This window comes from Falco biarmicus, chromosome 5 (assembly GCF_023638135.1).
Source record: "Falco biarmicus isolate bFalBia1 chromosome 5, bFalBia1.pri, whole genome shotgun sequence".
NCBI classification, from domain to species: Eukaryota; Metazoa; Chordata; class Aves; order Falconiformes; family Falconidae; genus Falco; species Falco biarmicus.
Genome location: NC_079292.1, coordinates 44,216,859 through 44,232,246, shown reverse-complemented (window position 1 = coordinate 44,232,246; position 15,388 = coordinate 44,216,859). Strand labels below are relative to the sequence as shown.

At 34.0% G+C, this 15,388-nt stretch overlaps 1 protein-coding gene across 1 annotated transcript in view; it reads left to right on the top strand.

Annotated features, from left to right (window-relative positions):
* The window catches only part of IMMP2L (inner mitochondrial membrane peptidase subunit 2), a 477,314-nt gene that overhangs the window by 370,419 nt on the left and 91,507 nt on the right, over positions 1–15,388 (top strand). The window contains exon 5 of the mRNA XM_056340695.1: positions 4,123–4,225. Coding sequence (XP_056196670.1) covers positions 4,123–4,225 — 103 coding nt within the window. The remainder of the gene's footprint in view (positions 1–4,122; positions 4,226–15,388) is intronic.

The window sequence follows — 15,388 nt, the reverse complement described above, 5'->3', positions numbered from 1 at the left end:
GATTGAAATTATTTTTCAGCCAAGGAGAGATATAACTACATCTGTTAACTATTAAATTGTGGAGAAAAAAATTTTGAAAAAGTTCAAAAAGTACCTCAGATGTAAAATAAAATAAAATAAAAACCCCAGAATTTCAGACCAATTTATTAAAAAAAAACTAAAAAGATAAATGTAATTCCATTACATTCTGATCAACAAAATTACTCAACTCTTGCAGACTGTTTTTAAGCCAGTGAGTGTTTAACTACAACTTGAGCAACAGTAGCATAGGTGGTTATTACTAACATGTCAAAGACTTCAGTAAAACCTGAAAGGTTTTTTTGCACACATCAGTATGGTTTTTAACAGATTCTTGAATGCTATGTATAAAAATCTGGGTATTTTAATGTCCTTGCCTGTGCTATTCTTAAATTGAACCTTTAAAATGGGAATGGTAAGAGGTGTTAAACAGTCTTTATTTTTCCTTCAAGTATAGTAGATTTCAGAAAGTGAAAGACTACTCTTTATTGGTAGAGGCTTTCTGAAATTTAAAAGATTTTTCAGTAATTATAACTGATGCTAGATATGAAATTAACAAATACTAAGTTATTACTTACACAAATTGTTCTTCTAAGAATTCATTCAGACATCTCCTAAATTTAATTAAAAATTTCATGTGTGAGAGCTGACAGAGGTCAAGATTACAGGCAAAGTCAGAGAAATAAGTAATACTCAACTAAGAAAGGGAAATAGTTTTTTACATTACTTTCAAAATATACAGTACATTATTGACTGCATTCCCTTTGTAGCAAAGGCCTCTCACAAGGAATTGATGTACAATTCCTGAAGAGCTAATTGTGGTTTTGATATTTGGCTTGAGGGTTTTGCTGTTCAAGAGTGCTACAAGCATTCCAGCGTAACTTTTCACTTTATATTATATTAATTTTTCACCAAAGTATTGATCATTATACTTTTATTTATTTACATGGTCCTGAAACTAAAAAGGACATGGCAGTTGCCTGCAAAGCTATCCTTAAGAAAAAGGTTTGAGTCAAACTCCTCCTTCTCAGAAATTTTGTTGTACAATTTCTGTGAGTAATTTGGCCCTGTAGGATTGCATGGGTAAATAAAATAAAAAAAAAAAAAAAAAAAGATGGGTGATAGTTTTAATTCAGCATGTGTAACTGAAATGGTTAGCTAGTGCAATGAATGAATGGCAGTTTGTATATTTAGAGCAAGAGCTGTATTGCCAACATAGCACACACATGTGATCTTCTCCTTGCAATTTAGGCCAGAGTGTAATGTGCTTAATTTCTACAAGATTCATGTAAGAGGGGAGCAGTGTTACTAACTGGCTAATTCTGATTATGAAACAATTTGTGCTGTCTTCATAGGAGAAGAAATTACAGGTTTGTGGGTTTTTGTTCTTAAAAAAAGTCAATATTTTCTTTGCAACAGTAATTAAAAATAATCTACTGTCATGAACTGAATATGGCTTCCTGAAGCCTGTAGCCTGGTTCGCTTGCATGAATTGTTTATTGATCTGATGTGAAGTAATTCAGCAATGAAATTATCTTGAAAATTAAAACAAATATTAAGTAATGGATGATCCAATTTACTGTAATGTGAGCTTATTGCTGCATTCATTGCTAATTCATGAAGTGAAAATCTCAAATAAAACTGTTTTCACATTTCACCTACATTCCACAGCATAGTTTTTGCAGGAGGATTGCTAAAGTGGATGCAAAGTCCCTAAATAACTGCCCTATGCAAATATTACACTTACATTTTGAGTGAAATAGTCTTAAGAAAATAGATTTTCTTGCCTCTCTCTAACACAGGTTAAGCGTTTCTATTTTCACAGAGTCTCTGCAAACCTCTGCAAGATGTACCCATGCAGACCAAATTCTTTCCATTTTTGTTTCCAAGTACTTATGGCAAAAGCTTTTTATTTTCCTTCCTATGAAGTGATTTCCTCATCATAATAAAAGAGAAGATTATTTAGGGGTAGGAGACTGTGCCCAGTCTGCAAAGGAGTTACTGACTGTCATTTGCCATATTATTTTCCTGATGTTTAAACGTGGCAGCAGAATTAACTTTCAAATACTTTCACCCTTCTGGATGAAATTCAGTCTTGTGCATGAAGCCTGTAAAGGTACAAAACTTTATCACAATCTACTCTTTCATATTCAGGAAGATGAATGGAAGAGAAAATTAAGTATTTTTTGTGTTATTGTTTGCCTTTATCACTGATGGAAGATATTATTTAATAATTTTCAGCGTGTCTAATCAAACAGAAGAGAATTAATGGCCAACTTCTCTCAGCCTATGTCTTAGAACATGTTTGTAGTAAAATTTATTCTCATATGTACTTTATAAAAGAAATTATCAATGAAAAAAGCATTATGGAATCACCAAACAAAAATAATTGTATTGTCCAGAAAATACGCCATATTTATTAAGAAGAAACAACAAAAAGCCGTCCTAAAAAAAAAAAAGAGGAAGGAATTGCATAGTAATAAATTGCTCTTTTAGCGTAATTAAATTATTACAGAGGTAGTCTCTGTGTTTAAGAAATCATATATTTACCAATTTAGAACATTTTTGCATTTTGTTTTGAATGGTTTAAGAGCTCAATCTTGAATACTGTGTAGTATGAAACTATTTTAAAGAAAGATGAAAATCAGAGTCTTTTTTCTGCAAATAAGCTAATATTTTTTCAACCTTCCAGAAAAAGTACAGGTAGAACTTCCATTAGAATATAGTTTTGGCATGCTCATCCTTTCAGCTGCCAGAGAAAGCCATTTTAAAAAGCATGGGTCAGATTTTGTGACTTGCAAAGTAAATTATTATTATTTTTATTTGAGTAATAAAGCAAAATAAAGTTAATAAAATGTAGTTTTGAAGATTCCTTATTCATGTAATGTTTCATGGTCTCCAGTTTATTAATTAGCTTGTCCTTATAACATCCTCACCTTCCCCCCAAGCAAAATAAACCTCACCAAAACCAGTTTCTCATTTAAACTTCTGAACATCCCTGATCAGTGCTGTTGCACGATCCAGCTGAATCTCCTGGTGAAGTTGATTTTCTCTCTTCAGTTGATTTTCTTTAGTGTTAGAGTGTGTTCCTTCTGCTTCCTGCTTTGGGGGCATATCTTCCACAGTGAAAAGTGATGAGCAGCTAGAGGCAAGAAACTAGATCAAAAGTCTGTTTCTGTCTATGGACAGACTTGGTTATCCAAAACAAAATAAGAAGTATCACCATCCGTAGTCCCATCTGTAAATGCTTCATCATGGTAATAATTCGGTGCATGATAAAATCACTTCTCAGCATGAATAACTGCAGAATAACAGATCCCATCTGAAAGAAAGCAAAAGTGTGTGGTAGGAGGCAGATGGGTATTGTGAAAATGACAGCTACTTGGGAACTAAATACAGGAATTGCATACTCTGCACCTCAGCTTTAGGATTCATCTGCTGTTTGTAATCTTTGTAATATCAGGATGTGCTGAGACAATTCTTCAAGTATGAATTTCCATGGAAAATGGCTTGAATCATCAGTGTAGTTTTTTTTCTCAGCACTTTGCCTTCTCTTAAAGGTTTCCTTTAAGTTTATCCTGTTTAGCTTGCTACAGCTGAATAAATCCTACCCCAGGACATAAGCGTTGCAGGAATCACAGCTCCAAATCTGAGGCCAGTTCAGATATGCCAGACTATTTATGATGAGTACCTACCTCAGAAGAAAAGCATTATCAATACAAAATATTTATGCAACTGCAACATGTGTCCACTGGCATTTACCTGAGATAAAATCTGATGGTTTAAAGAACTGTTAGAGATGGAAATAAGAATCCCTTAATTATATTTAACTGAAAAGTCTCTTATTGCCTGTTGTGATTTGATTTTTGCCAAAACAACATAGTAAACAGGCCCTGATAGTGCAATTAGCTCACACAGAATTGTTATGTATTTTGACTTCAGTAGCACCCTTGAAGTCTAAAGGACTTCAGCACAGGTTTTATTAAGGAAGTGTGGGATGGTATACAAGGTCATTTTTGAAAAATATAAATATGTGAATTTTCCTAACAAAACATTGTAAATATTTTTTTTAAAACTAATTAGCTATTTTTGCAATTCTTTTAGAACCATTGGATACAAAAAGAAGTATGTGAAAGTTCCACATGGGCATATCTGGGTGGAAGGTGATCACCATGGACACAGCTTTGACAGCAATGCTTTTGGCCCGGTAAGTGAATTCTCTGAATATCATTTACGCTTTCCAACTGAAAAGCAGCGCATGTCTCCTGGGTCATATGTGCAACCCGTCAAGTACAAATTGATTGTGATTGTATCTTTATTATTTTTTTGAGAATTATTAGACTTTATAAAATATCTTGGTCAGTGGAGACTGAATTTGCGCCTAACTGTTATAAAAAAAATAAAGGCTCCTTTTAATTCCCCCACATGGAAGGAGAAGTGATAGATTTTAAATCTGGAGAGATGTACTGGAGGAGTAGCCAGGGGGCAAGCCAGCTCCCTATGGCTGACAGATGCTCCCTGAGGACCTGTTGCCAGCTGATGTAATTTGGAATGGTTCCCTCCCAGTAGCTCAGTCTTGCTTTAATGCCAATGCTGGGATAAAGAATTAGGAAACCGTAACTGTGCTTAGTAAGTGTTAACTCTTAAATTGGTCTGTGGATGATGGAAAAGACATTTCAAAACTTTCCCAGAAAGAGATAGTTAAGGGGTTTTTTTGTATAGGGTCATTTTCATATTGAATAAAGACAAAATGTCACCTGAAAAATCTGTTTCTTGACTGGTAAAAGTGTGCATCTGTTACAGTAAATGCTTTTTCTGCACTACAATTTTGGTCTGGTTTTGGTTTTGTTACACTTTGTGTAGATTCCTGTTCTTGTTTTAACTTAATCTAGCATGCAGGGTATAGTTGCATAAGCTGTGCATCCTGCTGTGGAAGTACAAATCCTTTTTGCTCTATTCCATATCCAGGATTTTGACATAGGTTTTTAAGACTTATCTACTTATATTATAAAAGTAGAAGACCTATCTTCTAATATTATTAAAAAACCACTGGTTGTCACAGGGAAGGCTGGATTTTTTGACCCTTATGCATTTCATACTGATTTCATACAGAAGTCACCCTATTGAATTAATGACAATGACCTTACGAGTTTGTCTAGCTTCTGGAAGTTTAGACCATTTATTAACTTGAAATAATTTGTTCTCAGGAAAAAATGCAAAAAAGGCCTGCTTTCTGGTTTGGGGAATGTGATGCCTTTGCCCCTCTTTTGGTTTGTCTCACTTGTTTTGTGCTTCTGTTTCTTGCTATTTTTCATTACTGCTTTCCTTCTACTATCCTCTAAGATTTCTAACATCTAGTTTTAGAGGTTCTTTCCTGCAGGATTGAATTCAGTCTATCCTGTGCAGTTGTCTCTTTCATTCCTTTAGTAGGCTTTTCCTTTTCTGTCTCACTCTCTGTTCCCAAGGTAAATCTTAGTCATAAAGCCACTAATCTTCTTTTCACTCTCAAATATATTGCCAATGTAGACTCAGAGAATGAGGAAACTTCAGCAGCTGGGCATTGGTTTCTGCTGATTTGCTGCAGCTCACACAGAAATTAATACAAGGTAAAATCCCCAAGGAGGCACCATGCAGCTTTCATGCAAGATAACGTGTTGGGGTAAATTTGAATACCTTCAGATTTTCACTCAATTCAGTGATGCCTGTAAATATTAGAAAATCACCTTCACTAGGCTTTGACCTCACATTAGTCATCATCTGCTAGCTAACACTGGATAGCATGTCACTTTTCTTATAGCAGCGGCACCTTTCAAGAGCTAGTGAGACAGTTTTTAACAGTGAATTCCTTAGCTTTCTGCAGGGAAAATGACCTTTGTATTGTGTTGATGAATACATTATGGGCAAGTCAGCTGTAAATAGGTGTTTCCCTCTGAAATTAAATCAAAAAAGCAATTGTTGAATGCAGGCAAAAGGGGGCAGAAGAGATCACAGGGCTGGAAACTAGCTTGAGAATAATAAAATACAGAAAATTTTAATCTGTAGGAGAAAATAAAAAGTATATTTATGAGAACACACTTGACTCCAGGTTCTTTTGCATTCTAAACACGTTAGATTTTAGGGTACTGGGACATTTTCAACCCCTCTGTCTGCTGTACTCTGGAGATCACTTGCACAAGTGAATTAAAATATTAAAATTACTCTCTTCAAGCCATTCAGAAAGTATGTTCTTGTGAACTTAAATACTTCTTCTCTCATAAGACTGCAACAGTAATAAGGAACAGACTGCACAATGGTAAAACATTTTTCTCAGTTTGTTAGAATATAGGTCACTTAAAAGATTAGGTTAAATATTATGTGTGTCACAATTCTGACTTGCAAAAGCAGATATACTTTCTTGGATCAAAAGATTCAGTAAAACCTGTGTATTTTTATAGTGGATTATGTTGTAGGCTACCATTTTCAATTTTAATGCAATCCTATAATAGAAAGGCATATATAGTGTGGACAGTCAGATACAGTAATGTTTTGTAGATGAGCTTAATGAGTTACATGGGGCATAAAAGGAAATTATGGAAAAACAGATTGAGAACAGATGTTAGAATCTGTTTTTTCTCTTGGAGAATAATAATATGTGTAATGGCCTAATGGGTTAGCTTGATAAAGCAAAAACCCTAATACCAATCAAGTTCTAAATTAGATGCACCTTTGGAGAAATATGAATTTCTAAAATATAAACCCTTGGCAGATTATCTTTAGTTAATAAAAATATTAAATAATAAATTATATTATCTCTTGTTACTCCATGTTTTTCATAGGACTAAAATTCGTTAATAAGGCATAGAGAGACATTTTCCTGGAGTGTGTAAATAAAATAAGAGTGTTTTAACAAAGTTTTTTTAAGGGGTCAGTATTTTCTTTCTGCTCAGTCAGTCTTTGAATAAAGTTGGTACCTTAGCTGATACTACAAAAATAACAGGACATTTGTGGTTCGTGCTGAATTAGAAATGCTGTTAAGTCTTTCTGTGATTAAAACTTAGATATCAATTACTTTTCCAGAATTTTGGACTCAAATAGTGCACGGTTATTGTACATTGTCCTTAAAAAACAATGGTTTGTGTAATACGGAATGGCAAATGTTATACTATTGCTGTGCTACTGCTGTCTTTCAGGTTTGCAAATATGTCGTGTCAGCCATTCATAATGCTGAAAATAGGTGTTTTGAATAGAAGCCAATAAATATTCAGAGAACTTGCATCTTTTTACTATTATTTAAGGGGATAAAAATTACATATTGCTGGAAATTTATTTTAATTACCTCAACTAGAATAGATATGTCTACTCAACTGTCTTACTGTTTTAAAATTCTTACAGAATGAAGTCAGGATTTTATGATATTAGTTTAGCATTCTTTAGTTAGCATACTTCAGGAATATAAGAATTAATAGCTTATACAGTTATGATACCACTTTTTAAAGTTTCTCTTTTATTTTCGGTTCTGGTAATTTTCCTGTTTTGTGGGGCCTTTTTTTTATGAGGTTGTAGTTTGACAATATAGGAAATATAACATGGCTGTTCCTGGCAATATTTCTGCTTTCTTAGATCAGAAATGAGGAGATGTATTGTATAGAATTGATCAAGTATTAAACTCCTCTGCTGTTTCAAATTTCTTAAAGATTTTAAAGTGTTAACTTTATGCCAGATCAGTTCTTGTCATTGCTTGCACAGCCAGGATAATACCTGCATAAAAACAAAATGACAATTTATATTTGGGATCCAACTGGCTAAATCAAGGGAAACATCATTATAAACTGTACTTGTCCAGGTTAAATGTGTGGAGTTGTATCCAGCAGTGAAGAAATGTTTATACAACCAACATGTAAGGGTACCTGTTTCTCAGATAACTGATATATATATATCTTCCTGGATGTACACACATGAAGTGAATAACACTCTCTGAATTAAAAAATAATCAGTTTTGTCTTACGGGGATTTCTTTGGTAAATATAATACTCTTATTACTACATTTCTATGTTTCCACATGCCTCCAAGCTGAGGATGCGAAAAAGCATTATAAAATTAGGGCTTGAAGTCAATGGCAGTCTTTCAGCTGTCATGTAAAGGACCTGAACAAAAGCTCATTAAAGTCAATGAGAGTTTTTTATTGGCTTTAATGGTTTTGGTTAAGGCTCTTTATGAGTTAAGCTTCACAATCCAGTGTAAGAGCAAAAACGCTATTGTCCTTCTTATCTTCCTGGAAAACTGGAGACACTGGTAGGTTGGGTATCTTGTCATAAAATACTTTTTTGGCTCAGCCATGTCCTATCCTAGTCCTTTTACTAAAAATACATCTATCTTGTAATATGTTTACTCTCAAAACTAAATGAACCTGAGCCTGGCTTTTTGTTTAACAGGAGTTTTACATTCATAAGATTCAAATGGGTAAATTGCTTTTGGTCAGAATTACTGTAGAGGCTGGTTTTATGATTGTCCATATAAGCAATTCTGTACTGTAAATTCATGCAATAAACTATCTGAAAAACATTCCTATCTGTTTAACTGTTTCTTCTTTCAGTAGCACAAACCTGTAGACTGTAGAAAACTCTATAGAACAACATGCAAAAGAAGTGAATATGCTGAGTGTGTTAGTTATTTTAATTTGCTTTAAAAGGCTATCATCATCTTTTTCAGATAATAAGACAGAAATGGTTTAACTGTTAACACTCAATGGGCAAATTCAATTAATAATAATAGTACTACTAATAATAGTAATATTAACAGTAATAGTAGTAATAACAATAACAGTAACAATAACAATAATATTGGAATGTGGCTTATAATAATTATTTTCTTAAACTTATCCAGTATTTCTCTCTGTAACTACTGTTAGTGAATGCAAGTAGGCAAACCCAGAAAATGTGAAAAAAATCATTAGACAGTAAGGTAAACTGAAATAAGACACTTATAGTGAAGTGCAGTGCACTATAAAGGAGAACTTTGAACCAAGAGGTCTGCAGCCTGTGGGAATAGCCCTGCTTCATATGATCTGTCTTCTTCTAAGAGAGGTTCAGAGGACAGTCGAAGGAAGAAGCAGATATCTTTCTGCAGTTCTGGATTACTTACATAATAGCAAACAAAGAATGCTACATGTCCTAAAAGTGCACATCGTATCGGTGATGATCTTGCCATCTGCTGAAGCTTTCTTTTATGAACTATAAACTAGCGCAAGAGCCACATATGCCCCTGAAATGGAGCAGCCTCTAAGACAAAAGGTGGGAAGGGTTTAACAGCTCACAGTAGTGTGCTGAACAGCACCATGTTAAAATTGCACAGTAAGGTATGCAGGCAGGGCACGCTCTTCCCACAGAGAATTCTAGCAGGTCTCAAAATACCTGGTGACCCCGTTTGTGTCCCCATACTCCAACCAGCCATTTGGAGAGGCTTAAGACAAATAGTCTCATTAGCAGGGTCCCAAACTTTATTTTTCTTAGTTTAGACCAAAGTCAAGAGGAGACAGTCAAGCATTGCAAAACAAATGTGTGATTTAGGCAAGGAAACACCTTTCTGTGCTTTACACTTAAAAAGTTAATGCACGTGAGGATAACAGTAATGGCAAAGTAGTCAGTGAAGGCTGGAAATGACCTACTGAGGACTTGTCTGCATCAATTTGCTAGCTCTGTTGCAGCTTCTTCTGCTTTCTTTTTGCTACCACTGTGACCAGTACTTGCACCTTCACCTTGTTGTAATAAATGTCTCCTTGGAGGGTAGCATGACTCTTATGGGATGGGTGACATTTCTGCTTTTTCTCTTGGGTATTAAAGAAGAAATTAATTTGTGTTTAAACAGGATGTGTAATGCAAATATTCAATCAATGACATTCCATAATATTTATCCTTGGCCACTGGCAAAAATGAAATAGGTAAAATTGTTCACAATCAGAAAAAAGACTTTGCATATGGACCATGAAGTTACCAGTAGTAAATAGCATGCATGCACAGCTTGAACTTGTAAAAGTCTATGATGAATAAAATGGATAGGACATTATGTGTTATGACTGATGATAAATAAACCTCAAAGGGTAAATATGCTTGTCCCTTTTGAGAGAATATTATATGTGAGATGCAAATTGGGATGGTGGCTTGTCTATTGAGAATGACAGTTCACTCCAGGAGCTGCTGAAGGGGAGCCTTGATAATAAGATTGTGTGGCCCTAACTGTCCATTAAATTCTCATTACTAACTAAATTTGCAGTATAGGGAATAAAAAGTCCTCAATGGTTGTCCTAATTCTCTTGGAAAGTAAAATATTTAGCCTGACTGTGGTCTAAAACAATGCATAAAAATTAAGCTTTCAAACAGCCTGGCTATCATCATGTGACTAAAAGCCTGCAATTAAGCCTACTCTATTTCTTAGAGTATTTATTATATACATTGTATATATTAAAATATACAATGCTTTTTATATACCATAGAATTTGCAGTAATATTAATATATTAATACAATACATTGTTATATTTTTTATTAGAGTATTATGTATTTCTTATATTCTTAGCAATAGAATGTTAATGAGAACTTGTAAAGCAGCAGCAAGTTTGTTATTTTGTCTTAGTTATGTCAAAACAAGTATTTTATGCATTCTAGATAATTTTCTCTGGTACCGTACTTGGAAGTGTTACTGTTATTTAGCATTAATAAAACTTCAGTCATCCTGATTATGGAACAGGATTTATGTAATAAACTCAAGCACAGTGAGTTATTAATAAAATTATTTGGTGAATATTTCTGATTGCAAGTACCTTTAAAGGATTTTCCAAGCACATTGAAAAGTATGGTAGGCTGAGCAGCCCACATCTGTTTTTGACATCACTTAATTGAAATAAACGAGGAAAAAAAATGCTGAAACAATATTAGATTGATTTAATGAGATATTAGAAGACATCAGAGAGCTGTCAAATTCGTGCTATCGTTTGTAGTTAAATACATAAAAATATACTAATTTGCTGAACCCTGTATACTTCTTCATCAGTTTTCTTACAATTCTATTTTGCTCAAGTTAAAGCTTGAAATACCCTTATGTTTGATAACCACTCTGCAGAATTTATAGTATTATATTCTTTATATAGGATCTCATAAATTACCTTTTTCAAATGAAATTAGGTACAAAGGAATCTTTACTGACTTCTCTATGGTTTAACTGTATAGGGAATTTTGATTCATACTGGCATTCATTTTAAGGTTTGCCAGGACAGAATTTAAAAATCCATTGAATTTTTTTGTTTCTTTCTATTTTTACTTCCTTGCACAGGGTACATTGTCAAAGCTCAGTCACTGATTACTAAAAAATGTTCTAAATTTTAGTTTGCAGAACTATAGGAAATTATTATATACCTGGTTGCATTTTTTGATAAAGGCTTTGGTGTAGTAAGTACTCATCTCATTAAATCTCCCAATCCTAAGGTAAGACCATTTTACTGTAGTACCTTGTTGACCTGATTGCACATCGTGTTTGGAGGTTAGAAGTATATATTTATACGGCAGTGAATGTGCAAACCAATGCATATTTATTTATTTATAAGTGTATGTTTATTTATTTTAGGAGAAAAACATTATTTAAATATATGGGTAGTATTAATAGAAATATCAATATTTCTCTAAATCATTTCAGGGATGCGATTTTTTCCATCTACTTGTTGCATGTGTGGTCAGGAGTACTGTGCTTTGGGGATTCCCTGCACAACAGCTGCAGTGATACAGGGAAAGGACACCTGTGAAAGGCCCCCACGATAGAGCTGGAGCACATGTTGCAGAGGAGAGGCTTCGAGAACAGAGCTTGTTCAGCCTGGAGCAGAGAAGCCTGTGAGGAGAGCTCATGGTTGTCCTCAGCTAAAGTACAATGTACAATGAAGGGAGGGACAGGTGCATCCTGGAGATGCAGAGTAGTAGGACTAGAGACAGCAGGCACAAGTCACAACAGGGGAAATAGATACTAAGATAATTTTAAATTTTGTTTACATTATGGGGAAAGTCATGCACTGATTACCCAAAAAGGGCACGGCCCTGTGCAACTTGAGTTGGCCCTGCTCCAAGTAGGAGGTTGGAATTGGTGCCTCCAGATGTCCCTTCCTACCTATATGATTCTGTGCATCTAGGAAAGCAATTTCTATTTTGTCAGAAAACTGTTCTGTTTAGGACATAGAACAGTAAACTTTTGTAAGTTTGCTGTCCTAAATGTTAACATTGATGGAACCACATTTATCAAGAGTGGAAAAATGGTAATTTTATCTATTATAGTACTACTTTTCTGTTGTTGCACTCTGTCAGAGGATTATAAAGTGTATCAAATTTAATTTCAGATTGGACAAGTGGTTTGCAAACCTTTATCTGTATTCCCTCTGTTCTAGAAGAAAGAGTTTGGAAAGTATACTAGGTAGCATGAGTTTTCCTAACTTGGCCATGTTTAAAGTTCAGCCTGGGCAGAGAAGAAAGGTTTTCCTGGTTTTCCTCAAATACTATATTAACATATATTAACAGCACACGCTTTTTTTTTTTTTTTTTTTAACAGCACTCCAAATTCTATAGGTCTGTTATGGAACAAATAGAAATATTTAATTAGAGCTAAATCAGTAGGATCTTGATCTTGCAAACATCTATGTATATATAGCTTTATGTCTACAGGTACTTCTTAATAAAGTCAAGGGGAAGCACTGTTCACACTGCTCCTTTTTGTTTACATTGTTTCTTTTCTCTTTCCCTTATTTTAAAAGTCATAATGAAGAACCCCAGTTTAAACTGAATCATTTAACTTATTTTAGTTGGTTGACAGGACAGCTATTTCAGTGATATCTTAAATTTTTAAATAGTCAAAACTCTTTTTTTGAATAATTGTATTCCTGATTATCAAAGCCATAAAAACATTTTCTGAATTGTATGTTTTTTTATAAAAATAACAGGAAATGGGCAGATTTCTTTATTTTTTTTAAACAATTCAAACAATAGAAGTACAGAAATGATTTTCTTATTAACATAATCATGGTGTTTCCAGAGGATTTTTCACATTGATAGCAGAATTTAAAAGTTATTTGTTCTCCCTTTCACTGCAGGAAAGACAAGTAAGAACAATTCTTGAGAAGTAAATCCCATAGAATGTTACATTTGCTGAGACAAAAAATGCCAACTAACAGAAGAGTAAATATGTTTACAAAACAAATTGTAAAATATATTTGTTTTCCCTTGATTGTTATTTGAGACAACGTCATTTAATTAAAGTTGGGTGTAGTTATTTCAATTTACTTGCTCTGAGGATTTGAGCACTGTGGATTAACTTTTACTGGGGTTTGAAATTTTATGTAGGTTTCAATTAAGAGCTACTGCAACTCAATGTCAGATCCAAGAACCAGTAAAAATGTTTTCATTCTCTTGTAAACCTTGAGATTTGGAAAAGATTTGTATGTGATATGAAAACTGGTATTAGTAGAAGCATGAGATAGCAATAACTCTGTGGTACTTTCTGTGTAGTTAGTTAATATATATTGCTTCCTTTTATATTTATGTACCATTTACATAACTACAATATATGTCCTTATGTAATTATTGAAAATATGTTTAACTGCATTTGATGCAGAACAGAAATCTCCTATTAGGTGCCTAACAGCTCTCTGGTCATGAGGGCCAGTCCAGTGTAAATCTTTGAGCACCACTGATACACAACAGTGCTTGCAAGCTGCAAGACCTGTAACTCAATATCACATTTTCTAATTACAGAGTAGCTTTTTTTAGCTCCAGTGCATCTATCCCAACATGATTTTAATGAACGCTGTTCTGAAATATGTATATATTAAAGCTTATACCAATGCTGTCTCTTCTTCCTTGCAATATATTTTCTTGAAGGTGAGAGACCGGATTACAGGTTTTAGGAGATGTTAACTTGTAAACCTAATATTTGTGAGTCATCATTTGCTGAAATGAGGGTGGAAAGAAACCAAGGTAGCAGTTAACACAATGTGATAGTAAGATCTGATATTTCTTTCCTACCAAAGATAGAAATCTGAAGATGAGGAATAATTTGCACTTTATAAGCATGGATCTTGGATCAAGAGTGGATCAATAATCAGAAAGAAAGAGGAAGAAAGAAAGAAAAATTTACTCTTCTACAAAATAACTCTTCTACTTCTAGTGGAAGTCATACAATTTAAATCTGTATACCATCAGTCAAAGAAATAAGAAAAAAAAAGTATTTTATGATTGTAAAATGAGTTACCAGGTATGTTCTTAACGAGTCACTCCATTGTGCTTCTTAGGAGCATAGTAAATGGTCCCTGCAATCACTGGCTCACAGCTTTTGTATTAATGTATGTTAAGTGGTATTTTCGCAATATTACACATTGTTAGAACTTATTAAAATCTTCAGTCAATATGACCAGAATTATTGTTTGTAGAATGTAGCTTTGGCTTGGTGCACAATCAAGAAAGGATAATGAAGAGCTACAAGCCTTCCCAATTTTACTTTTGGATCACCTTAGTGGGACTCAGTTTTTTTGTGATTAAGCCAGTCAGAAATTTTAAAGCCAAAACCTCAGCTTCCTCCCACTAAAAATGCACAAAAGAAATAACAAAGTCTGAAAATACTAACTTGCTAGCAATTTAGTATTTTTTAATTCTGTATTATGCCTAATCATATTCACATGTTTTCCCATTACAAATAAAAATTCAGGTGTAATGTGCAACTTTTGAAGAAACAGGATTTATATAATTTAGATGCCAAAATAACAGACCCTTGTACTATCCATAACAGATGTGGAACTCATATCCAGCATTGAATTTTGGCCACATACACACTGTATCTAATGAAAGTCAGTGGAAGCCTAAGACCAGAACAAGGTGTAATACACTGAAAAAGGAGAGGGATCAGATGAAGTAACTGCCTACAAAATTCTCCATGACTGCTCCTTGGCAGGTTATGGCTCCACCAATTGTAATAGCTGCCTTCACATTTCAAAGTTTGGCAGGAAGAAAGAGCACCAGAGGATGTTTTTACAATTTTAGTGATTAGATAGAGATATTCCATAATCTTTTTTTTTTTTTTTTTTAATTTTTTTTTAGACTAATAATTGTGTCAAAACCATGGGCCACTAATTCGAATTTGTTCTTCAAAATGTTGCTAGTGTAGGTTTCCAAATATAGTATAAACCAGAAATACCTGCATTACTGTTCCAGAGTGAACAGTACCAAAGTGGACATGCACTTTGGAGTGAAGGTACGCATGCTCCCCCAAAGGTTCCTGATACATATTGTTTTCTGTTAAGTCCTGTAATACAGGATTTGAGAAACTGCTTCATATACACACGAGATCTATACTCAAATATGCTGTTAGGTC